At 40.2% G+C, this 25,715-nt stretch overlaps 1 protein-coding gene across 5 annotated transcripts in view; it reads left to right on the forward strand.

The window, feature by feature from the left end:
• CABIN1 (calcineurin binding protein 1) overlaps positions 1-25,715 on the forward strand; it is a 233,314-nt gene that overhangs the window by 158,244 nt on the left and 49,355 nt on the right. For all 5 annotated transcript variants that reach the window (XR_005589496.1, XM_039504802.1, XM_039504805.1 and 2 more), the window contains exons 31-33: positions 1,817-1,913; positions 3,438-4,082; positions 4,904-4,978. Coding sequence is in view for 4 of the 5 variants with exons in the window: in XM_039504802.1 (XP_039360736.1) it covers positions 1,817-1,913; positions 3,438-4,082; positions 4,904-4,978 (817 nt within the window). In the remaining variant the exon portion in view is untranslated. The remainder of the gene's footprint in view (positions 1-1,816; positions 1,914-3,437; positions 4,083-4,903; positions 4,979-25,715) is intronic.

Raw genomic sequence — 25,715 nt, forward strand, 5'->3', positions numbered from 1 at the left:
CCTCCAGCACAAAGCAGCCATTGAGCTGGCTTACCTGACCTGAGGAGTCCTCTTATGAGAGAAGAACCATAGGTGTCCTAGAGGCACCATAGTAGCATATACCGCCCCTTTCCTCCCCTCTGGCACAGGAGGCATGTTCAGGAGTTGAGGCTCAGACACTCCTGTGCCCCTGCAATTCCTAAGTGACTGACCAGCCCCTAACTGGCTCTTGGCAACTGCCACAATGTAGGAGTTAATCTAATACAGGAGTGATCTAATTTTAATTACATTAATTTTATTGGAAAGAATGCCATTTTAATGCTGGCTGCATATAGAGGCAGAAAAGCCAGAATTTAAATATTGCAGGGTAAATTAAAAACACAGTAAAATTCCAGCTGGTTACTGAGAAGGAAATATGTACAGGATGCAGTTTTTAAGAAATTCAAATTAAGATGCATGGTAACAGGCTGTAGTGGCTGGAAACATTACACAGCTCACTGTGTATGTTTTTCAGTGTGTGAGAGCTTGTGAGTTTGCATATGGTGTAGTACATTCATGTATATGTGATCACATGTTCAGCAAAGTTGCAGCCAAAAATATGTTAATTTTTAGCATATCAAAAGTACTAGAGGACAGAAGGCTTTAAATTTATACCAGGCCAGTCCATGGCTGTGTTCAGAATGCAGCATAATCATTTACTGAAGTTTAGAGTATTCTTAACGTGTCTAAAATATGGTCCGCTTGTGCCAACCAGAGAAAGCTATAGCCATGTGAGGAGCCTGTAAGTGAAAATATTGGGGTATATATAGCATGTGCCAATTATATTTTATATTTTTAGTTTTACTAAAGGAGGTTTTTCTTTATGACTTTAACCTAATTCAAATAAACTGTCCGTTGTAATAAATCAGATAATTGTCATCAATTCAGTAATCATTCATTTGAAAAACAAAACCGAAAATGGTTTGATTAGGTAAATTAGGTAAAACACATTACAGTTGGTGCATTTCTGACTAAATGTAGTTCCTGTATTTGTAGCCAGTTCTGGTTATAAATAGTCAACTTTGAGGCTGAAATGCTGTCTTTCATCACACTGGATGGGTGAAGCTGGTTGCTGAGAACGTTTTCTCTGAAAACTTTCTTTTAAAGTGAAATACACAATTAGGAATTGCAACTCAGTGAGGCTACAGTGTTTCATTGGGGTGGGTTAAATATGTAGTTTAAGTAGGTTCCACCCAATTCACATCACTTTTCTGTGGCACTTAATGTAAATAGTTAGGATTTAATGTAAAATAATAATAATAAAGAATTGTATGCGTTAATTCACTAACTTTTTAACTCTAGAAATCTGGATTCAAAGGCAACTTGGAACACAAGTGAAAATAATCTGCTGATCCTCCCTTAGCCTCAAATGGACATTTATCCATGTTACAAAAGCCATCTCGCAATTCAACCTAATACTGCATAATTGACATCCTCTGCTCAGGAGAGGTCTAGATTTTGACTAACGAAGATTGTGTAGGCCAGTATTTGACGGGTATTGAAGAGTTGTTTGGGAAAATTTGTGCACCATTTCCCATATTTTTCACACTGATAGATAATAGTATCAGTGTCTTGCCAATACAAATACAGTTCTCCACAAAGTGCCTCTCAAACTTGGGAGGGATATGGGGGAAGTTTGAAGCAGTTTGGTGTAGAAGTGTAAATTTTTGCTGGCTTTTTCCCTGCAACATCTGTTCTAAACAGATGTTATTTTTTTAGAAAGTTTATATTTATTAGTTCTTGTTTTTAAAACCCTAAAATTTTTTGATGCTTAATTTCCTTTCTCATTGTGGCATAGGAAGTACTTACGGGATGCAGATCGCCAGGTTCTTGCACAAAGAGCCTTTGTTCTCACAGTGAAAGTATTGGAGGACACACTCAACGAGCTGACAGAGGTAAGAAAGCATCTGTGCAACTGTCCAGAAAACTTTAGTGGTGCAGTGCAGTGGTGGCCTGTTGCTCAGTCGTGCAAACCAGAGACATTCATGAAGAGTGGGTTTGATTCTGCTTTTCCTTAAACTTGTGGAAGTCAGAAATAACTGCTCTTACCCCCACGTAATTCCATTAGTGTAAAAACAATGCTAGTGAGCAGAATCTGGCCCAGAATCTTTAGTTAGCACAACCAGAGGCTCTGCTAGCAGAATAGCCCTAGACTCTGTAGGTCTGGATTTGTTTCTTTAATACTTTTTCTTCACAGCCGCATGCATGTTATGTTTATAGCCCCTTTCATTAAGTGGTATCAGAGTCCAGTCATTTTGTGAAAGGAATAAAAGAATAGCCATATGTCTCTCTGAAAAAGAGCTAAACTGCTGAATCAGTGAGCATCCAACATTCCATATTATTTGCAAATTAAATCAGTATCGGGGCTTGTCTGCATGGCAAGTCACTATGTGGCAAGCCAGCGTGCCAATCTACAGCACACCAGCTTTTCTCGCGGTAGCATCCCATGTGGACACTGATACAGTGCAATGAAAGTCCTAGAGTAGAGCATGCCAAGCTGCATTCTGGTTGCAGTGTAGCAGTGTCCACATTGATGTTACTGTGCAGCAAGCTAGTGTGCTGTAGATTCACATCCTGGCTTGCCATGCAGTAATTTGCTGTGTAAATAAATCCTCAGACTAACTTTACTGGAACTTGGAAGCATATTAGGCAAACAAATCAAGGGAAGAGCTCTGGTCTAAGGATTTCTTTGGTTAAGAAGAATACAAGCTACTAAACTCATTGAAAACAAGTTTGAAGGAGTTGGACCTTTGTATGTAGTGCAGTTCTTCCATCTGGGTGTAGTAAGACTGACAGCAGTAGCATTTTATATCAGCTGTGGTCTGAAAGAGGAGAAGGTATACTCTGGTGATATTCCAAAGATATGATTTGCAGTAGTGAAATCTAACATTCAAATGTTAGATCAGAATCCATGATATCTTTTAAGCCTCTAACCACAAGAGAAGGTTATGTCTTAGAAACCAAAATGAAGATTATGAAATTGATGTTAGTGTTTAGGTGCCAAAAGAAATAATTTGATTTTGGTTGCAGTACGATGGGGGAAATTTCTATCTATTTAAACCCTGATTTTACCTAATCAAATATATGGCATAGACTGAAGCAGCAAAAGGAAATTTAAGGATAAAATAAACCTGCCATTGCATTTTTGATTCAGTTTGTGCTATTGGTTCAACTGTGATCTTTTCATCAGAATATTATAACCAGTCTTAAAGCTAGTGACTTGAATTAATTTTAACTGAATTTTTTTTTTAGGACTAAGCAAGAATGAACACTAAATAAACTCATTCTCTTTAGCACCAAAGACAGCAACACAACAATGGTCCTTATTGTCAGCCTTCATGTTACCTGTAGTTAGCTTTTCAAACACTAAGCTTCTTCTGATTTCAGTGATAATTAAAAAGGATGATGTTTTTTTAAAGGTTTCAGAAGATCAAGGTTCCAAATCTTGTAGCCTTGCATTAGGAAAGATGACAACAGACGTTTCCAACAAAGCTAGTGCTGAAGAGGGGAAGGAGGTCCTTCCCAAAAAGCCAGCTTTCTCTGATGGAGCAGTTTGTGGTACTGAGAATGGAGTAAAAGAAGTGACCCAGGGACAAACTCTCAATGCTATGGACACATTGGAACAAGAGGATAAGAATGACAAGGAGATGAAAGAGGTCCTCAGGCCTGGCTCAGTTGAGCCCATGGATTTTGATGGATATTCCAAAGACCCTGAAAAAATTGATTCTTCCTTTAAACATACTGAGCCAGATCGTGTTCAGTCTGGCAGGAATTCAAAGGACAAAACCCCTGAAAGCAGGACTGCAGAACTCTCCCTGGAGGAGTTAAGTATCAGCTCAAAACAGCAACAACAGCAGGCAGCTAAAGGAACAGTTCAGGCAGCACCTGCAGAGGAAGCTGTCCAGAGATCAAACAGAAAGAGGAAGTTACTAGATGATGCAGAGTCTGGGAAAACTCTGTTACTGGATGCCTACCGGGTGTGGCAACAAGGTCAGAAGGTCATGGCCTATGACCTGGGCAGGATTGAGAAGATCATGTCAGAAACATACATGCTGATTAAACAGGTAAGTGATTTTACTATCAGTTCAACTTTCTCTGTAGATTATGGGCAAACAGCCTCCTCTGTTACCTGAAGAAGAGCTCTCTGTCTCTCTCTAAAGCTTGTCTCTCTTCAATAGAAATTGGCCCAATAAAAGATATTACCTCACCCACCTTGTCTCTCTGTTACCATTGTCATTTTATGACTCAGATGGCAGGGAGTGATTATTAATCAAAATATGTCACCTATGTTAGGAACATAAATCCTTAATGCATCCTTACTTTGGAGCTCTTAATTTTTGGAGTTGCATCATGTCCTATCTATAAGGTAAAGTACATCAAAACAACTACTTTTAACAAACATTTTTGGTTTATGATCTTGGCAGAGAGGGTGCAAGAGGGACTATCTTTTTCGCTTCCTTGGTCAGTAGGGTTCACTGATAATTGATGCACTCGGGCAATAGGGAGAGTGGGCCTTCAGCACTTCCCAGCTTGAAATTTTGCAGTGGCTTTGTTAGCATAAAGTCTGAATCTGCCTATTGCACTGGTGACATATTAATCAATCTGCTTAAACCAGAGCGCAACAGTGAACACCGTATCCAACAAAATATATAAGGAGCCACATATTTCAGATGGCCTCATACCATCCCACCAAACTGCCTCTGAGCAAGGGGGCACTTTGCTACAGAGCCGCTTGCTGGGACAAGGGCATTGTTTGCAAGATGCAAAGTCATACCCACACTGTGTTGGAACTCAAGGACCTGCTTCTGCTGCACTGAAATCAGTGGTAGCTTTTCTGCCAGTTACTAAATGATCCTGGCTTCATCAAGTGTCCTCCTTTATTCAGGTGGATGAGGAAGCAGCCCTGGAACAGGCAGTCAAGTTCTGTCAGGTTCATATGGGAGCCTCAGCACAGAAACAGGTAAGCACTAAACCATTCTTTCATCCCTTTACCATCATCAACACTGTTATTTTATGGTCTGATAGTTAGCATTCTAGGGTCTTTCAAGGGTCTTTAAGTCTCGTAAGAAACATCTACTTCCTCTTAACATTGTTTTTGAGGAACAAGTATTGTTGGAGATCGGGCGGAGGGAGGATTTGAATGTTTAATCAAGTGTTTGTTGCTAAGGATAATTCCATTCTTATTTGTTTCTTAGCCCTTTGTCACATTTCCTTTTTTCTTTGTCCACTGGCTGAAAATTATCTAACTCTTTATACTCTCTTTCCCCTCATCAGTTTTTATGATATCAGTCATTACAAAGGCTGATGCTGGATTGTGATGACTTGTAATCTATTGCACAATTGAGGTGACCTGATTTAAGATGAGAGATGTAGGTAGCTAACAATGGAAATCAGAGTGATTTCCGTACTTTTACAATGACTCCTCTATCTAAATCTTCTAAACCTTTGGACCAGCAGCAACAGATCTGTACGTATTGTTACATGTAAAGGTCTCATTTTTCATGGTCACCCAGCAACTCTGTGGTTTCTGGGTTGTACTCCAAGCAACAGCTGTGGAACCTGAAGGCAGATGGTTATTTACCTACCCTTGGAGAGAGACCTAAAGCCAAGAAGAAAGAGCAAACAGGTCAGTAGGTGTGTCCTATGGTGATTCATGTTGCTGGCAAACCACAGAGTTGACAAAACCACAGGATTTTATGGTTTATAGCATCAGCACACATGGATTAAGAGCAGAAATAGTGACTCTGAAGTCCAACTAGAAAAAGTAAAATACATCTTGGAAAAATCCCAGTGTGCCTACTCAATAGCCAGTTTTTAAATATTACTCAGCTGCTTTATACAGTATTTCAAAATATAAAAATCTAGCTATATTGTTGATTGACAGCCCTCAAAAATGTATGAACAGTAAACACAAACTTGTTTGAAATATTTAAAGAAGTCCAAGTTAGAAACTTTTTATTGCTTTCCTATGATATAAAGTGGTAGAAGTAGTATTTTAAAATTGTAAAACTAGATACAAAAAGTGCTACTAGGTGAGATTTTCTGCACCAAAAATGTAGAACTGTGTATACATACTGAGCCAAATTCAGCCATGACTTAAATACAATATATTCCTCATTCATAAGAACATTGAAAAATGGATGAAAGTGGTAAAGTTGTGTATCTTGTATCAGTTTGGTATTTAATGGGGGTTGCAAAATGAGTATAACTTACGCACCATGGAGTCTGGAGCAGGAAAAGAACTAACAAGAGGATGAAAGATAAGCTGGAGGTATGCTTTCCCCTACACCTTCCCATTTAGTTGCTTTTCTTGCTACAATCCCACACACATCTCCTAGATCAGTAAGCTGCACTCATTTTTCACATCTACTGAATACCTAATCATACAAGTTATATCACCTGTTTTACAGTCTACTTAGACCACCAGTTAAAGTTGCTGATTTTGGCCCAGAGACTTCCATTGTGGGTTCATCTGCTTACTGTCCTTACCTTATGGCCAATTTTATGTGCATGCTTGTGTGTCTCAAACTATAAAGATAAATTCCCCTGTTCTAAATAACTTTGAGACCCCTAGTTGTGAATTTGTTTTGTCTATTCCACCTGTTTTGCTTATGATGCTGCCAAGATATGTGAAGTGTCAGACCTCTTCTATGTCAATCCCAGAATGGTCCCTTAGAATATATGCTCACTACTTTTGCTAAACTATCTGTTTGATCTTGTATTTAGCTGTGGCACTCTAAGTACCTTTCCCAGACATGAGAAACAGCTCTATGTAGCTCGAAAGCTTGCCTCTCTCACCAACAGAAAATTGGTCCAGTGAAAGGTATTACCTCACCTACTAGGGCTTGCTAATCCCAGAAAGTGTTGTTGGGGTTGATACTCATGGTTTTAGTTTTCTTAGTGTTGATTTTCAGCCCTAGTAACATATGTCTGGAGATGGTTTGTTTTAGCTTGCATATCTTTGTGGGTATGGGACAGCAAGCTGATGTTATTTGGAAAGTCAGGGTCTTCTAATGTCTGTGTGAAAGTCTGTTGCAAACCCCTGGGCTGTTTGTGGATTTTCTCATTACCCAATCTGTTACTAATAGGAAAGTCATCTGTGACATAAGATGTACTTGTCTGATGCCGGTAGTGAGTGGCTTAGTCAGTTTGCTGTTATGTATTACTTGGCATGTTATATTTTCATAGAAGCTTTGAAGAATAATCCCAGATTTCTGGGGGATTCCATAGTGATGCAGCAATTTCCAATAGACAGTTCTATCCACTGTGTCAAAGCCTTTTTTAGAAATCTATTAAATTCATGTAGAGCGATGACTACAATTTGATCAACAGATCTATGATGATACGTGGGGTTACTGTTTGATCTTTGCATTACAGCTTGAATAATGTCAAACTGCACCCTCTCTCAAGAAGGCCACAAAGCTGTCACAATAGGAATGGGGATGAAGGTCTTTCTGATGAATGAATGGGTAACATGAAGACAGGAGGGCTTCTGTGTCATGCATTTAGGGCTTTCACTAATTCTGTCTCCTCAAAAGAAATGTTTTGCTATGGTTGAGAAGGGACTTTTCTTATAACTTAAGAACCATAATTTATTAGCCCCAGGCACAATAACCAGAAATTCGCTTCTAGAATTAGCATTAGTCTGTGAACAAAAGAGGTCAGAAACCAGAAGACAACTGAGCATATTGCACTTCTACAGTCACACCACTTGGGGATCTTTAAACCTGGGCTTCTATTCTATTTTTTTAATCAATCATTCCTTAGATGTAGAGTGCCAACATAAATTAGAAAAATGAAAACCTGAAGCATTCGGATTACAGCGGCACTCATTAACTAAAATCCCTTTTCTTGTCTTGATAGAAGTTTGTCCTCTTCTGCTTGATATATGTATTACAAACACACCTTTTATTGTTCAGGTGCACTTGTAAAGTTAGCATGTCAAACAATGTCTCAGAGTGCAGTTGGTTTAAAGGCCTAGAGCATTTGTCCTCACATAGACCAACTTAATTATTTTTTTTTCAGTTTGGGAGTTTTGGTGAAGATACTGGTTTAATGTTTTATGCTGCACGAATTCTTCCCATTCTGCTAATACACAATACTCCCTACAGGTGTAGAATCTTAGAAGTGATGGTAGTAGATTTTAATTATTGGCATTATTAGCATTTATTAAAACAATTGTATTAACAAGATAAAACAAATTACCTCTTTCTTTCTCCTAGAAATATAAGCAGGCAAGAAAAGTAGGAGCAGATAGTCCAATGTGCTCAATGTTACACTTCTCATATAGTTGCAAGGACACTACATTTTATACTCTGTATTCAAGTTGTTTATGGAGTATTTTGCAATGCAGCTTCATTTAAGAAGCAATTTGACAAGTTCTTGAGAACTAATTGTTTGATTTCTTGAAGGAAGGAGGTAGAAAGAGGTGCAGGAGTCTCTCTTGATTTGATTTTCAGTGGAAGGGCTTGTTCTCCATATTGACCCCATCAGGTAGCCAGTAACATTTTCCTGTTAAAACTACACAAATGACTACAAATAGTGCAAATGGCAATATAGCAGGGACTTTTTCTCTTGCCATATAATCTACTCTTTAACTTGTTTCTTTATAAAGAAATCTGGAATCAGAAGGTAAATCATGTCTTTATTTTTTCTTTAAAACAAAAAATTTTAGTCTGATTTGTGACCTGGAGATTGTAAAACTAATATGCTGAGTAGTGAATTTCTTAAAACAAACCATGCTTTTGTTCAGAGTGCATTGATTTAAATCATAATTTATTTAACCAAGTGGAAAGCCTTGATTTAAATAATCAATTTTAATCAACTTTTCCATTCGTATTTCAGTTATTTTCTAAAGAAAGGTGCACTCTCATTGGTTGTTATAACCATTAAAATATGTTGATTTACAACTAAATAGATCATTTACACTAGATTTGGTGCAACTTTTTGCTGTCTAGGAGGGTTAACTATTACTAAATAACTACGTGTGTGTGTGTGTGTGTGTGTGTGTGTGTGTGTATATATATAAAGAAATTATATAGCTCAGTATTTTCAGATTCTTATTAACTGTACATTTTGAGTGTGGTAGAAAATGGTGAATGATATATTGCTTATTTACTAGGTAATTAGCTTCTTGCTTGTGATTTGTGTGAAGCCTTATTGGGATGGTAACTAGAATTTAATTAATCACACAAAATGGCATATCAAATTTATTTTTATTAAACAAAACAACCTTAAATGTTTTGAATACATAAACTTCTCTTATCAAAACATGTTTCACATTTACAGCTAAATTATTTATTAAACTGAGGCATTAACTGTAGTCGGTGAATTTAACTGATTATTTCACTTCAGCCTGGGAAAATATTCAAATATGCTTAAGTGAAAGTGACAGGAATTTGTATTGTTAGTTTCGCCTAGGTCTTGAAATGAGACCATCTCTTCAGTTAGCCCTGTTGTGCTGTATTTATTAAGCTTGACCTCAAAAGTTAGATATTTTTTCCTTAATTCTTTCTTTATATAGAAAAGCAGCCTTGAACTCAAAGTTTTATAGAGGCTCATGGATTCAGCATATTTATTTTTATTTAAATGTTTGAAGAGACTATAATATGTTTTGTAAAACAGGTTTAATTTTAAAAAGAGAAACTTATAATTTAAATGACAACATTAAAAAATCCAATGTAAATAAAACATTTTTTTTATTTTTCTTTCAAAAACAATTGATTTTTATCCATCCTGCTGTTGTTCCATAGTGGAAATAACTTGCTGCTAAGTAGAGTTTTGAGAAGGTTAGCATGACCAATTGAGTTAATGTTAGTTTTAGGATGCTAAGATTCTGGGAATGTGACTAGTTTACCACCAGATCCTCTAGCAAACGTCATTCATTATTCAGTCATGTAGCTAAAGTTTGAGATGGGAGAACACTGCAAACAAATATAGTCTTGAAAGCAACTATTAGAGCAGATTTGATGTCCGAGTACACTGGAACAAAACAGGTTCTCCTAATAAGTCATTTCTAATAAAACTTACTTTCTAATTTAACATATGCCTTTCTTCAAAGCCTTCTAGGAACTCCCTTTTGGGAAGGTGGAAATCTGAATTTTAGCGATTACTCAACATAGTCAGTTTGAGATTTTTCTGCTGGGGATCTGATCTTGAATAGCATGGAGATGACATATTATTGCTAGGACAAAGCCATGAATTAATATGAAGGCACTAGAATATTTGCTCTACGGGACATCTGTCTGGTTCCAGTAGAGTGAATCCTGCTTTATCTCAAACCAGCAAATATTTACCTCCTGTAAACAAATGGTGCTAATGTGTAAAACAGCAGCAACCCAAGGAGAGAGGCCTATGTTACTGGAGGGTTTGGATGCGAAAATAGACTCACAAGGTCTGTGATTTTTCTGTTGTTTTTATCAGTTTTTAATGAGCTAATATCTTGGGTTTTTTCTTTCATGGCCATAGGTAGCACAGATTTTACAACTGTAACAGCCAATCAGCATGCATATTTGTTCTGAAGACTTTTATTGGCTGCCAGAACTAGTGACTGAATGGGATGTCCAATCAATACCTGCTTTTTAAACTTTTTTCCAGCCCCATCAGGGAAGTTTTTCACCTGGCTATTTGGCAGCATTTTCAGGGGTGTTGGTATTTGTCATGCCTCTTTAAAGATGAGCAGAAAATAAGTCAATACAAGTGTTCTAGCGATGCCAACCTAATCCCTGGTGAAGACACAGCTAGGTTGATGGAAGAATGCTTTTGTCATCCTAGCTACCACCAGTCAAGGTGGTGGAGTTCCTTCAGTGACTGAAAAACCCCTTCAGTCACTGTAGGATGCATCTACATTACGGGGTTACAGGACATAGCTCAGCAAAGCAGCTATGCCATTGAAGCCCCTCTAGTGTAGACAGCTCCTAAAGGTTTGTTTAACTGCTACTTCTCTTATGTGATCTTATTGGGTGATATGGCAAAGAGAAACATTCCAGTCATCTGAGAAAGTTAAGAGACGCAGAGAGGATTTGAACCAGTTTATTTTTATTTAAATTTGGCCAGTCGTTAAAAATGCACTTGCCAACCTAGCTTGAGAAATACAATACCATATATTTGTTTATATAATTATTTATTTGTATTTCCAAAGGACCAGGACCCCATTTTGCTAGGCGTGCTACAAACAGAACAAAAAGATAGTCCCTGCCCCTCAGTCTTAGTTTAAGACAAGAAACAACAGGGGGAGAAGACAGATAGGGGGCAGGAATTACTGATTAAAATGTATAGCCAATTGATTAACTACACTTGCAGTTCTGTAGTAAAAATGTTTAAAAGACCAAATAGCCAAGCTTAGCCAGTGTATTGCCTAAAGACAAAATAATACAATATGAAAAGGAGATATACATAGCCCTCCTTTTGGGAAACAATTCTTATCTCGCAGCATGTTCCTCTTACACAGCAATGGTGTTTCGAAGATATTCCCTCAAAATTACCTCTATTTATAACAAGGTCGTGTACAAGACAAAAGCACTTCAAATGTCACCTAAGATCCAACCCATCAGTTTGTACAAGTTCCTTAGTTTGTTGTTCTGTACCTTTCCTCATCTCTTGATTACCACATTCCAGGTACCAATAGGCATGAAGGCAGCTCCCAAACTTGTACCAGGGCAAACCATTAATGTATCTTGCCTTTGCCAGTTTTGTATTCACTAATGCCAAAAGCTTCATTTAGCATTGCAGAGTATATATCTTGACAAAAACAAAAATGTTAACATAACTGCCCACATGCTAAATATAATACAATATTAACGTGGTGTGTCCTACACCTACCATGTATTGGCTAAACAGAATACAAGGAAACAATGAGACAGTAGCAACCTTCCTACCAAATATCTTGGATCTAAAGGGAAAGCTTTCCTCCAACCTTTATACAGTTTCTCTGGGAGCATCCTTTTTTTAGTGCTAGGTCCTAGGCCTCTACGTATTTGCCCCACAGCTCCACTACTCCAAGACTGGGCCCTGGCTTCAGCACCATTGTTTCTCATTGTGGCTCCATTGAGTCCAAAAAAAGAAAATTGATCTTTTGTTGGATACTTTGCCCTTTTGGGAGCTATGCAAACAGCATATGTTTTCAGTGACACAGGAAAGCCTTTTCAAAACAAGTCTGCATTATTAATCAACTGGAATACAGTATTTTAGGGTCTTTTGCTTAGAATGGAAAAGCAAAGCTTACACATGTCCATGCTGTCAGCACAACGTGCTTCTTTGGTTCAAAAATATCCAGGACTCTATCCCTCCCACAGTCCTGGGCAGGAGAGTTCTTATTGCAGCCTCCTAACATCTTACTACTTTGTTTCAAGCTCTAGTCATGCTGCTCTCTCATGTTTTGCGTCACTTGGCTGACAGTTAGGGTCTGGTTGTTGGTCTTCTATTATCTCTCCAAGGTAACTCCATCCATATGTTGACTGTTCTTGAGAGTTCATTCATATCAACCCAGACAAGCCTACTCAACCAACACCCATCTCCTATTCCCTTGTCTCATAGGAGAAATTAACTTCTTTAGTCCTACTAGGTCACAATACAAAGTGAGTGGGAAAAACTTCAAGTTCAAGAGCATGTATGTGGTGGCACCAGAGAAGAGGGAATTGCAGTAGTCAAAACAGGAAATAACAAGACATGAAGAATAATTTCAGCAAAAGTCGGGTCAAATAAGGACAAATTCAGGTAACGTTCAAGAGACAGACCTGTGAGGTTTGCGAAGATAAAGATAGTAAAGGGAGATCTTCAGTATTTCTTGTTTTTGAAGTAGAGGTAAGGTACAACTTAGTGGAAGTGAGCAGAATAAGAGTAAAGAGAGACGTGTTTTCCCCAGAGGGAGAACTTCAATTTAAAACGTTCAGTAATAATAAGTTACGGTGCTGTAAACCAAAGGGACTTAACAGGTTACGTCAGACATATAGTTGAGAATTGAAAGATTAGAGAGAGGGTCAAAGAAGATGTAGAATGGATTGTTTTCTGCACAGAAGCAACATCCAAACTTTATTGCAGGGCAATAAGAAATTTATTTTTGTTTTATCGGAATAACTTTTAATCCTAATATTGAACACTAGCTAAAATGAGCAAGGTCCAACTTTGAAAATTGATTTATTTCAGGTACTTTCTTACAGGAATTCTGCTGTGCTTCCTTACATTAAGAATTTTTTTTAAAAGCTCTTTTTTTATCATTATTAACATACATGAACTTTCAATACAAGTATTAAAATATCTTATTCAGAACCTGTATTGGTTACCTTTTAAAAGACCAATTTGTTTCATCAACCTCTTATGATTATCTGCGTATTTATTATCTTCAGATTTAAAAAATGATAGGCATACCATAAAATCTGCTTGAGCCTGTGGTAAGGCTGCCTGTCTCTCCTCCCCCCTTCTCCCCCCCAGCCTTCCCACCAACTGAAAGTGTTTCCCATACTTTATTTCTCTGTGCAACTAATTTTACGGAGATCTATACTTTTCCAAAAAGGAGCTATTATACAACTGGCTGCTAGCAGTAATTGTATTAAGATACCATTGTATCAATGCACGGTATTAAGGGAAAAGCAAACAAATATGTTCAGATTTCGATGATCTTGAACTGGACAAAACGTGCAGTATGTGCCTCAGTGCAGACATAAATATAATCCGAGAACACTAGATTTCCAGTTTCACAAAATGTAAAGAGGAGGCACTTCAGTTAAATAACACAGATACTCCATGTTTCTAAAACGTAATTATATCTACTTTTATACTTCCGTAAATTGTTTGGAAGAGGTTTTCTACCCCAAGTCCAGATTTACTCCATTAAGGCCCCAGGTACTGGCAAGTGTATATGAGTTTACAGAAGTAAATATGTGGTGCTGACATAGATATAAAATGCAAACCAAAACAAAAGATTGTTAGGGAGCATTTAATTTCTTCACAATATTTTAGTCACTAGTTTTGCTGATACAGAGTCTGCTGGTCATTAAAACATAGTGAAAGCCTCAGCTTTTTTAGCTAAGCAGTCGCTTGTCCTCTTGCTGAAACAGTTTGGGGTTTTTCCCCCCATCCAGTGAATTGGTTTGGTTGATGGGAGAACATGGGCAGTACTTATTGGAATGGATTGGGTGGGGTATATGCCACACATGCATTTTACATACATAGATATATATCGAGAAACCATGACAGTAAATCATAGGCATTTAAGCATTAGAGATGGAAAAGACACTTTAGATCATCTAGTTCATTTTACCTGCAAATACAGAATTGTTCCTTTCAATATATTTTCTAGTACATTGTCCAGTCCACTGCTCTAGGGAGACTATTCTGTGGTATGATAGATCTTACCGTCTGAAATGTTTTTCTGATATCCCACCTAAATGTTCTCCTTAATTTCATCCCACTGCTTATAAAGTTATACCCCTTTGTACCACTCTAAATAGTTGTTCTCCCTTCGTGGTGTTTATACCCCTCAGAAGGTGCTCTTAGTTGTTTAACAAAGCTATATATTTTTAGCTCTAATATTTTCTTATAATCTCTGAAGTCAATGGGATTTTAAGCGTGTGCTTAAAGTTAAACATATGGTTAACTACCTTGCTGACTTAAGGCCAAAGAACGGAAATACCTTCTCCCTGCTCCAAGACTTGATGTTTCTGCGTGAGAGAGGCAACGTGTACTGGACTAGCACGTGGGAGAGAGGGGTTCTAGTCACAGCTCTGCCCCAGATCTGCTGGGTCACCTTGGGCAAGATACTTCACTTTCTGTATCTGTTTCTCCTCCTACCGTTTGGCTGGCTTGTCTGTTTAGATTGTAAGAAGGCAGGGACTCTCTTGATATGTTTTTGTTCAGTTTCAGGAACACTGCAGACTAAATCGTAGTTTGTCTCTCTCAGCCCAACTGTAATACAAACAATAATATATAGACTCCATCATCACATTGGCCTTTTTTGCTATTGTATTATATTGCAAATGCCTACTTAATTTTTTATCCACTATCTTGTCTAATATTCCATTCTCTGTCTCTTCCAGTTGTATTGCTTTCCAGCTTTCTCCCTCTCCTTAAATATCTTTCATATTTTTTTCACCCCAGATATATTTATTGCATTTTTCCAAGTTTTATTTTATTTCCTGTCCACATATCTAACATCCAAAGGGCTCTCTCAATTATTTTTGTCCTCACAATACTTCCCAAGTTACCAACATATGTGAATTTAATAAATATCCTGTTTACTTCCACTTCTGTATATTTCATGAAAAAGATAAATAAAACCAAACTTAACACTTGTCTGCTGTGGCACTCTTCCTAATCTGTACGTTATTGTTTAACATTACTCAGTTTATGGTCTTTCAGGCAGATTTCATTCTATAACAAAATTCAGATCCAAACCATTTTGAATTCATTTTGTGAGTAGGATTTCTCAACAGGGCTTTGGCGCTATGCTCCGGCTCCGCTCCAGGCAAAAACTTGCAGCTCCACTGCTCTGGAGCTGCTCCGCGCTCCAGCTCCGCTCCAAAGCCCTGTTTCTCAAGACTTGTAGATTAAATGTGTTTATAAAGTCAGAATATATTAGATATTATGCATTCTCTTCATTCGCTGATTTTTTTTTTTTTTTTTTTTTTTACCAAAATACACAATCAGGTTTGTCTGGCATTGTTTGTTCTTTCTAAATCATTGTTAATTGTTGTTCACAGTTCCATTATCTTCTAGTTATTTAATGATTCTCAGTATTTATTTCATTGTTTCCTTGCTATGGTCATTTTTATGAAACCAGTATTACCAAAGAATACTGACTCCAGAATGTGAATGTTATATTTTGAGATAATGAGAATTAAATATGTAATTTCCTAGCCGTTATGATTGTGGAGAATCCTTAAAGGCTCAAAAAACAAACCCTAAAAGACATTTTGATGGGAAAAAAAAATTGACCAGCTCTAAACAAAACCCCAAACCTCTTTTCTCGAATTCTGAATAGTTCTTTAATTAAGATTTTTCTCTTTTGTCCAACTCATTCTTCGTCATAATATGGTGAGGCCATAAGGAAGGGGGCAAAAGATGGCCTTTTTGATTAAAACACACAACTTGAAAATAAGGAGACCAAAGTTGTATTTCAACCTCATTCATAGACTTTGAGAGACCTTTGTTGAGTCACTTAACCACCTTACTTCATCATGATAGAATGGTGACTCTTTCTTGGAAGGAAGTGGGCTGTAAGAAAAATACATTAATAAAAGTTTTAATGTAAAGTGATGATAAAGGTTCTAGCTATATTTATATATAAGGAGAGTTTTTGTGTAATGGCTTTTGGTTTTCTTCTGAGTCTAAGGGACTCTCTTCAAAAATTGAATTGCATTATGAAGGATAATTGTTTCCACTGCTTGGCCCAGATAATTTTTGAAGGCAAAAAAGCCAAGAAAAACTGGAGCAGGGTGGAAAAAAATTCCTCTGTATCTGATCTGAAAATACTTCACATTTTCCAGCCTTTTCTGAGTGTGATGTTGTAGCTGAAAGGGCTAGTGTGATCCTTGGTTGTATAAACAGGGGAATCTCGAGAAAGAGGTAAAATAATCTCTTTACTCTGTATTTGGCACTGGTGCGTCCACTGTCCAGTTCTGGCGTCTACAATTCAAGAAGTATGTTGATAAATTGGAAAGGGTTCAGAGAAGAGCCATGAGAACGATTAAACAATTGAAAAACATGTCTTTAGGGATAGACACAAGGAGCTCAATCTGTTCAGCTTAACAAGAGAAGGTTAAAGGTGACTTGATCAGTCTGTAAGTACCTCCATGGAGAACAAATAGTTGATAATGGGCTCTTTAATCTAGCAAGGAAAGAGAAAGAAGATCCAGTGGCTGGAAGTTGAAGCTAGGCAATTTCAGACTGTAAATAATAGTGTAAATTTTAACATCACTGACAATTTTGAAATCAAAGTTTGATTTTATTTATTTATATTTTTAACAATGTGCTCTACTTCAAAAAGGTAGGTCAGACAAGATGACCACAGTGGTCCCTTTAAGTCTTGGAATCTATGAAACTTTCCTTCTAGCTGCCAAAAAAAAAATAAGTAAACTGTGACCATTGTTGAAAGAACAAAAGGAATAAGATCCTGCCCTTGTCTCAGAAATGGAAATATGCAATTTTTTAATAAAAATGGTAGCACTTGGTGAACTAGGGAGCCTTGTCCAGGGATAACTATAGAAAGCAGATGAAATCGCTCCTGGTGGTACTGTGGCAATAGCATACTGTAGCTTATCATGTAGTGTTAGCAAAAGTACAGTACTAACAAACATTTTCTATCATATGCTGGAGGTTTTGGAACTCTACAAACAAAAACTTTCTCCTTCTCCATATACCTTTCAACCAGTAGCAGGTTCTCTCCTATCAGTGGAATAAGTATCAGTCACTTTGCTATTTTCTTTTGGAAATCATTGGAGTTGCACCAGAAATGAATTTGGTCCACAGTCACACAGCAGTTGGAAAGATGTTTGTTTTTCTCTGTGCTTCTTCCAATCTGGCTGCAGTCTTAGTCACAGAGATATTTGAAGTTTTGAAAGCAGTCTGCTACCTCTGAGAGCTATAAGCTATATTTAGTCTTGCCAACTATTGTTCCCTTTACAGAGAACATATGATTCTAAATAAATTAGCATACAGTTTGCTGTGACTCTGTTATCTAATTCTCTCTCAACAGGGTCACTTCTTGCCTGACCATTCCTAGTATTGCAAAGGGTTTAGATGAATGTTTGTTTGGAGATGCATTTATTATAGACCTACCTGTGAAATTTCTAGGTTGATGGGAGGGAATTTCTTACAGGCTTTTCCATTGACTATTTGAGATTGAAGTTGTGAAGTTAATGCGACCAATATAAACAAAGCGTTGCACTCTGAAAAATTTTAGAACTCCATCTCTTTTCTTCATTTCTCCTAGGCAGGTACTTACAAGTAGCACTTTTATTAAGGTCGGAACAGAAACTTGTGAAGCTTATCTTGTGTGGGCACTGTTACAACTCTTGTATTTTCTAAATTTTCAGTTTACCTTTTTAATCATAATTGAAATTGTGGCATGGCAAGTAGCATGTAGAGGAAAAACAGAGCTTCCTTAGTGACGTGCATGTGCTGGGTATATTGTATATTGCCTATCCTTTCAGAGCTGTTGAGAGAAATGATGTTTAAGTTACATAAATGTAACTATTTCAGATAAAGATTGAATTTTAACTATCTGAAAAACATAAAACAGGTGCATGGGCAAAGCAGAATGTGGACTAAAATGGTAGGTTTGTGTCAAGGTTCCTTCCCACTCTGAACTCTAGGGTACAGATGTGGGGACCCGCAGGAAAGCCCCCTAAGCTTAATCCTACCAGCTTAGGTTAAAACCTGGTACTCTGCCACCACCAAGTGATTTAACAAGAAACAGGGAAAGGACCACTTGGAGTTCCTCTTCCCCCTAAATATTCCCCCAAGCCCTTACACCCTCTTTCCTGGGGAGGTTTGAGAATAATATCCTAACCGATTGGTTACAAAAGTGATCAAAGACCCAAACCCCTGGATCTTTGGACAATGGAAAAATCAGTCAGGTTCTTAAAAGAAGGATTTTATTAAAAAGAAAAGGTAAAAATCATCTCTCTGTAAAATCAGGATGGAAAATAACTTTACAGGGTAATCAGATTCAGAGAGCCCAGAGGAACCCCCTCTAGCCTTAGTTTCAAAGTTACAGCAAAACAGGGATACCTCCCTCTAGCAAAGGAACAGTCACAAGTTGAGAAAAACAAAGATAAACTAACACACCTTGCCTGGCTATTAACTTACAAGTTTGAAATATGAGAGACTTGTTCAGAAAGATTTGGAGAACATGGATTGATGTCCGGTCCCTCTTAGTCCCAAGAGTGAACAACACCAAAACAAAGAGCACAAAGAAAAGCCCCCCCCCTTCCCCCCCTTTGAAAGTCTCTTGTCCCCTTATTGGTCCTTTGAATCAGGTGTCAGCGACGTTACCTGAGCTTCTTAACCCTTTAGAGGTAAAAGGATTTTGGTGCCTCTGGCCAGGAGGGATTTTATAGTATTGTATACAGGAGTGTTGTTACCCTTCCCTTTATAGTTATGACAGTTTGTAAACATGTTTTTTTCTCCAGGGAGAAATCTGATGAGACGATATTGTTTGATCTGGCTTGCATGTCCAGATATTCTTTTCATATTCCCACAATTTTACCTTGTCAGTCTCTAAAAGAAACTGTTAAAGGCCCTTTCCCAGGGATGGGGGGCGGGGAATAAGTGAAACATTAAATAATTAGAAAATAAGCATCTCTTGTTCTGCCTCATGTGGTTCCCCCCCTCTTTGTTCCTCCCACTTGCTGCTAATTTTCATCTCCTCATTTTCTTTTCTTTCTGCACATCAAGATGTCAGAGACTGCTTATGGAGCTGAAAGTGTTTTTCCTGAGTTGTCTGTAGGTTTTATTTAATGCAGCTGAGAGACGACAAGAAAAAGGGGAAGAAGAAGGTGGGAAAGGGGGGACAAAAAAGAGTTCTTTTAGCTCTCACTCCTACCAAAGGGTGACCGTTTTGTTCACTGTTGCATTCACCAGTTACCATGGCATCCCCCTCTCACTTTATACTGGAGGTGTACTCTCAGTGTAATTAACAGCTCTCCTCTCTCAGCCTGCAGCTGAAAACAATTGTTAAATGAACAAGAAGGAAAGAAAAAAAAAAACACTTTTTTCCTTTTTAATTTATTATTATTTTTCACCCTACCATTTTACCTCTCTTGATCTGATAATTCTGTTGTTCACATATCAGAGGATTGATGGAATATGGAGTAGCCACCTGCTCAGAATGGGAGAGAAGGTCTTTGAATGCGTGCATTACATGAAGGAGTTGGTTAGGCTGGAATACAATTCAGATGACTGTATGTGTATGTTAGTTATAATTTTCCCTTTACAAAATGTTAGTCACAGGGCCGGCTTTAGGAAGTGTGGGACCCGATTCAAATACCCGGCGGCGTTACAGGTCTTTGGCGGCACTTTGGCGGCGGGTCCTTCAGTCGCTCCGGATCTTTCGTGGCACTGAAGGACATGCTGCCAAAGACCCGGAGCAAGAGAAGGACCTGCTGCCGACCCAGACCGTCACCGGGTGAGTAAAAATTAAAAAGTTAGGCTCTCTACTTTAGGGAGCGTGGCCCTCTTAGGCGCGGAGCCCAATTCGGAGGAATTGGCCTAACGCCGGCCCTGGTTAGTCATAGAGTTTAAGACTACAAGGGACAACTAGATCATCTAGTCTGAGTTCCTGTATATCCCAGGCCACCAGCACCCACACACTAAACCCAAGTTTGGAGGCCATGCTGAAGCTGAGATATGGTTCTTCAAGATATGGAGTACCATATTATGGGCATCTCTGCTAGTTCTAAAGGTACATTGGAGAAAGTTTAGACAGAAGTCTTGTTTCAAATATCACTATGGAGAAAAGTAGAAAGACAATGTGAACAGAGAGTTTTCAGCAAATAGAATTCTAGGGAGAAATAGAAGTGGTAACATAGTGCAACATGGCTGCTGTTACCACTCCAGCACTCCATGTGATAGCTTCCAACTGCTGAGACTTCACATTCTGGTTGGTATTTTTCCAGAATGTGAATGGGTAAAGACTCCATCTAACAACAGGAAGACTGAGACCATGCTGAAATCATTTCATGTAGGGTAAAATTTGAACATGGAACTCAGAAGTGAAATAAGAGTGCTGTATCCTTCATACTACCAACTTTCTACAATTAGAAAATATTTATTGGGACGCCTACACTGACTACTAAGTAAAATGTTTGCTTTTTCCTACAGTTAGTCTGGATCTTATCTTTGTACCTTGTTGTTGAGAGTGTTGCAGATATCTTTGTATCCTTGAGGCTAAATGTCGTAAACTACTCCAGACATTGTATAGTTAATGAGCCTTGAGGACTTATGTTATTTTCAGAATTTTGTCATATCCTGATAAAATAACAATGCGTACAAGAAACAAGACAAAAAGAAAACTCTGATTCAGTTGTCAATAGAGATCCTCGGAGATATAGTATAAAGGGTATCAAGTATCAGAGGGGTAGCCGTGTTAGTCTGGATCTGTAAAAGCAGCAAAGAGTCCTGTGGCACCTTATAGACTAACAGACGTTTTGGAGCATGAGCTTTCGTGGGTGAATACCCACTTCATCGGATGCATCCGACATGCATCCGATGAAGTGGGTATTCACCCATGAAAGCTCATGCTCCAGTACGTCTGTTAGTCTATAAGGTGCCACAGGACTCTTTGCTGCTAGTATAAAAGGTATAAGACAGCAGATGGTTTACCCTAAGCCAGGTGTAATACTCGATTTCTTTACTACTTGTTGTCGCCACACTGAAGTGCCTTACAGAAAAACTGCAAGGAATTTTTTCCTGCACTTATACTCCAGGAGAAGGTTATTCCTCTATTTCTACTGCTTTCTTCCCTGTAAGGCTAGGTCAGTAACTGCTTTTCTGTACCTTTATATCTTCTACAAAACAGGAGTACTTGTGGCACCTTAAAGACTAACAAATTTATTTTAGCATGAGCTTTCGTGAGCTACAGCTCACTTCTTCGGATGCATCCGAAGAAGTGAGCTGTAGCTCACGAAAGCCCATGCTAAAATAAATTTGTTAGTCTTTTAAGGTGCCACAAGAACTCCTGTTCTTTTTGCGGATACAGACTAACACGGCTGCTACTCTGAAACCTGTCTTTATATCTTCTGTATAAGAAGGGTTTCTCCATAGATCCTGCAGTTCCCATGAGGCCTAAGGATAATTTCCTAAGAGGAGTCCAAAGAAAGGATAGAAAAGGAAGAAAAGAGTAATCTGTTGATGACTACAGAAGCATAGAAAGAGACTTAATTAGACACCTAGCTACATATAGCCTAAAAAGAGATCACACAATCTGCATAGCCACATAGCTTTATTTATTCAATTAGGTTTCAGTCTGATCCCATACCAAAGGGCACCCTTGCTTTAAACCTCTTTTGATATATGTATAAAAACTCAAGAACATAGGATATGTAAAGTAAACATTGACCAAAGTAGATATAGTTCTTTCTATTACACATCATTTGATCACCAGTCATGTGACCAATACAGCATAAAAGCCTCAGCCTTTGCTGGTTCTCTCTATATGCTGTGGTAGATATGAGGCAAAAGCAGAGTTCCTGCATACTCTTCTCTTTAACAGGTCAGGACCTACAGGAAATCCTAGCCCCTATTGGGGAAACTAGAGGTTTTCCACCAAAATGATCTGAGGGGGAATGAGAGGAGAGAGAATTTTCCTCCTCCTGTACCAGTTCCTCAGAGGCACCAGTTCCCTCTGAGACTTGCTACCTTTATCATATACATGGAAAAAAGCATGAAGCCTCTTCACATTTGTAAAACACATTTGCATTAATTTTAAAAGCAGTGAGAATGGGAAAGTTTACATCCTGCAGTGGATTAGGAGGGAATAGTCAGAGCTTTGACTCTATGTACCATAACAAAATAGAACATTCTCCTCATAGAAGCCACATAAAACACAGGTAGAAGCTTGACACTAATACTCCGTTTTCTACTGGAGATGAATGGCGGGGGAGGGAAATAAGTCCCAGAAAGATATTGGATGCATTCATCCATGCAGAACATCATTGATACCCTCCTGATTTAAAAAAAAAAATAAATAAATAAATAAAAATGTGCTGTAGAAAACTGTTCTCCCTTCTTAGTGTCTTGTCTTTACTGTGCCTGCTTATTATCAGCAGTGGGAATAGATAGTAGTTCTGATGAACTTAAGTCAGTTTCTCTACTAAGGGCATGGCAAAAGTTGTGAGTTAGAGTGCATTAAAGCAGCCCCGTGCACTCTAACTCACGACGTGTCCACACTGGCAAGGCACGGAGAGCACTCTGACTCCGTGGCTAAAGCACTCCTAGCAATTCACCTCGGCGAGTGGAATAACGTTTGAGCCCCTGCTGGAGCACCGCAGTGCCAGTGTGGATGCCCTGGTCTGTTAATGCGCTCTGGAAATTTTGAAAATTCCCTTCCTGTTTGCTCAGCCAGGCGTGGCGTGCTCTCAGTGAATCTTTCCAGGTGACCATGCCTCCACGTGCCAGGCGATCCCCAGTTGGAGCAATGGCTAGGTGCTGGACCTCATCAGTGTTTGGGGGGAGGAAGCTGTTCAGCCCCAGCTGTGCTCCAGCCATAGGAATTACGATACCATCGGGCAGAAATCAAGGGACATGATGGAAAGGGGCCATGACCAGGACACACTGCAGCATAGGGTTAACGTGAAGGAGCTGCGAAATGCCTACTGCAAAGCCCACGAGGCAAACCACCGCTCTGGTGCTGCCCCCACGACCTGCCGTTCCTACAAAGAGCTGAATGCGATACTTGGGGGTGACCCCACCTCCACGCCGAGTACCACCATGGACACTTCAGAGCCCAATTCAACAAGGGGGGAGGAGGAGGAAAGCGGTTCCGAGGGTGCTGAGGAGGAGGAGGATGTCCCAACATCCCTAGATGCATGCAGCCAGGAGCTGCTCGCAAGCCAGGAGGAAGGTAGCCAGTCGCAGTGGCCGATGCTTGGGGAAGAACAGACACCAGAGGAGGTGCCCGGTAAGTGGCTTTTATTTTGGGAAGGAAGTTATTCAATGTGGGCTCTTGAGGCGAGGGTTAGGGCTGCATGCATGCCTAGTCCCAGTTAGACTAACATGTCTGCGCCACTGTGCTGTGAGGGGCAGGGGGACCATTGCTGCATACAGGCAAGCTGCATATGGGCCAGGGCGGAAGTCACGTTGTAGTAGAAGACCCTCCCTTGCTTCCCAAGTCACCCTCAGCAATGAGATATCTTCCAGGACAAACTCCTGTGAAAAATGTGGGGACAGTGTTCAGTAGAGGGGTCCCCTGCAGCTGTTGATTTCTGTGCCTTGGGGAGAGCCTAGATGACAGTACAGCCGTGAAACAATCAGTCCCCCTTGACCCTGTGGCTTGCTCACCATTTTGAGGCTCCCATGGGTTATATCCACTTGCTTTGGGACAGGCAAATTATGCTATTGTGTAGATCAGGGATCGGCAACTCCCCCGTTTCTTCCCCCATCGTGGTGCTTTCCTGCCCCGCCCCTTCTCCGTCCCTGCGCCAGTCAGCTGATGGCCCTTGCGAGGGGGCGAGGGAAGAGCGGCAGCGTGCACACAGCTCCGTAGAGGAGACAGAGAGAGGTAGGGAAGGGGGTGGAACAGGCACATCCCTTTCAGCCCCCTGCCGTGAGCTGCCCTGACCCCCCCCACACCCCCAGCATTCTGCCCTGACCCTTGAACCCACACACACCCCCAGCCCTCTGCCCTGACCCCCACCCACACTCAGCCTTCGGCCCTGCACCCCCATATCCCCAGCCCTCTGCCCTGACCCCCACACACCCAGCATTCTGCCCTGCACCCCCACCCCCCCGAGCCCTCTGCCCTGACCCCCCCACACACACTCAGCCTTCTGCCCTGCACCCCCCCCACACACCCCCAGCCCTCTGCCCTGCAGCCCCCATACCCTTCTGCCCTGACCCCCCCACAGACACTCAGCATTCTGCCCTGCACCCCCACACACCCCCAGCCCTCTGCCCTGCAGCCCCATACCCCCAGCCCTCTGCCCTGACCCTTGAACCTCCCCCAGCCCTCTGCCCTGCATCCCCACTCCCCAGCCCTCTGCCCTGAACTCCCACCCCACCCCAACACACACCCAGCCTTCTGCCCTGCATCCCCACAGCCCCATCCCTCTGCCCTGAACTCCCCCACACACCCGGCCCTCTGCCTTGACCCTTGACCCTCCCACACACCCCAGCCCTCTGCCCTGATCCCTGAACTGCCCCCACACCAGCCTTCTGCCCTGACCCTTGAAACCCCCTCCCCCCCCAGTCTAGGGTCCCGGCCGCAGGCCCTGCTCAGCCCGCTGCCAGCTTAGGTGAACAGAACCCCAAGCTGGCAGTGAGCTGAGCAGGCTGGTGGCGTAAGATCTGCATTTTAATTTAATTTTAAATGACGCTTCTTAAACATTTTGAAAACCTTGTTTACTTTACATACAATAGTTTAGTTATGTAATATAGACTTATAGAAAGAGACCTTCTAAAAACATTTAAATGTATTACCGGCACGCAACACCTTAAATTAGTGTGAATAAATGAAGATTCGGCACACTACTTCTGAAAGGTTGCCGACCCCTGGTGTAGACTGTGCTTACCCTTAAGTACAGGGGAATCATTGCTCTGTCTGGCGTGAACAATGCTGCCTCTGTTAAGTGTTGCATTTTGCCTTTACAGATGCAACCTTGAGATCTCAGCCATCCGTGTTATCACCGGCTGAAAGATTCCAAAGAATTAGGAAGAGGCCATCTAGAAGCAAAGATGACATGCTGCATGAAGTAATGCAGCAGTCCCTTAACGAGAATCTAAAAGCGCAGGAGTGGAGGGAGAGTGAAAGGAGGATCCGCCTGCAGAATGAGGAGCACCGTCACAAAAGCGCGGAGCTCTGGCAGCAAAGCACGGATCAGCTGATAAGCATCATGGAGCACCAAGCAGACTCAATCCAGGCGCTCGTAGCCATGCAGGTGAAGCACTACCACGCCTGCCCCCCCCTGCAGCCCTTGTCCCAAAACTCTTTCCCTTGTGCCCCATGTCACTTCCACTTTCCCCAATATCTGGGTTCTTATCGCCAC

This window comes from Mauremys reevesii, linkage group 18, assembly GCF_016161935.1.
Source record: "Mauremys reevesii isolate NIE-2019 linkage group 18, ASM1616193v1, whole genome shotgun sequence".
Taxonomy (NCBI): Eukaryota; Metazoa; Chordata; order Testudines; family Geoemydidae; genus Mauremys; species Mauremys reevesii.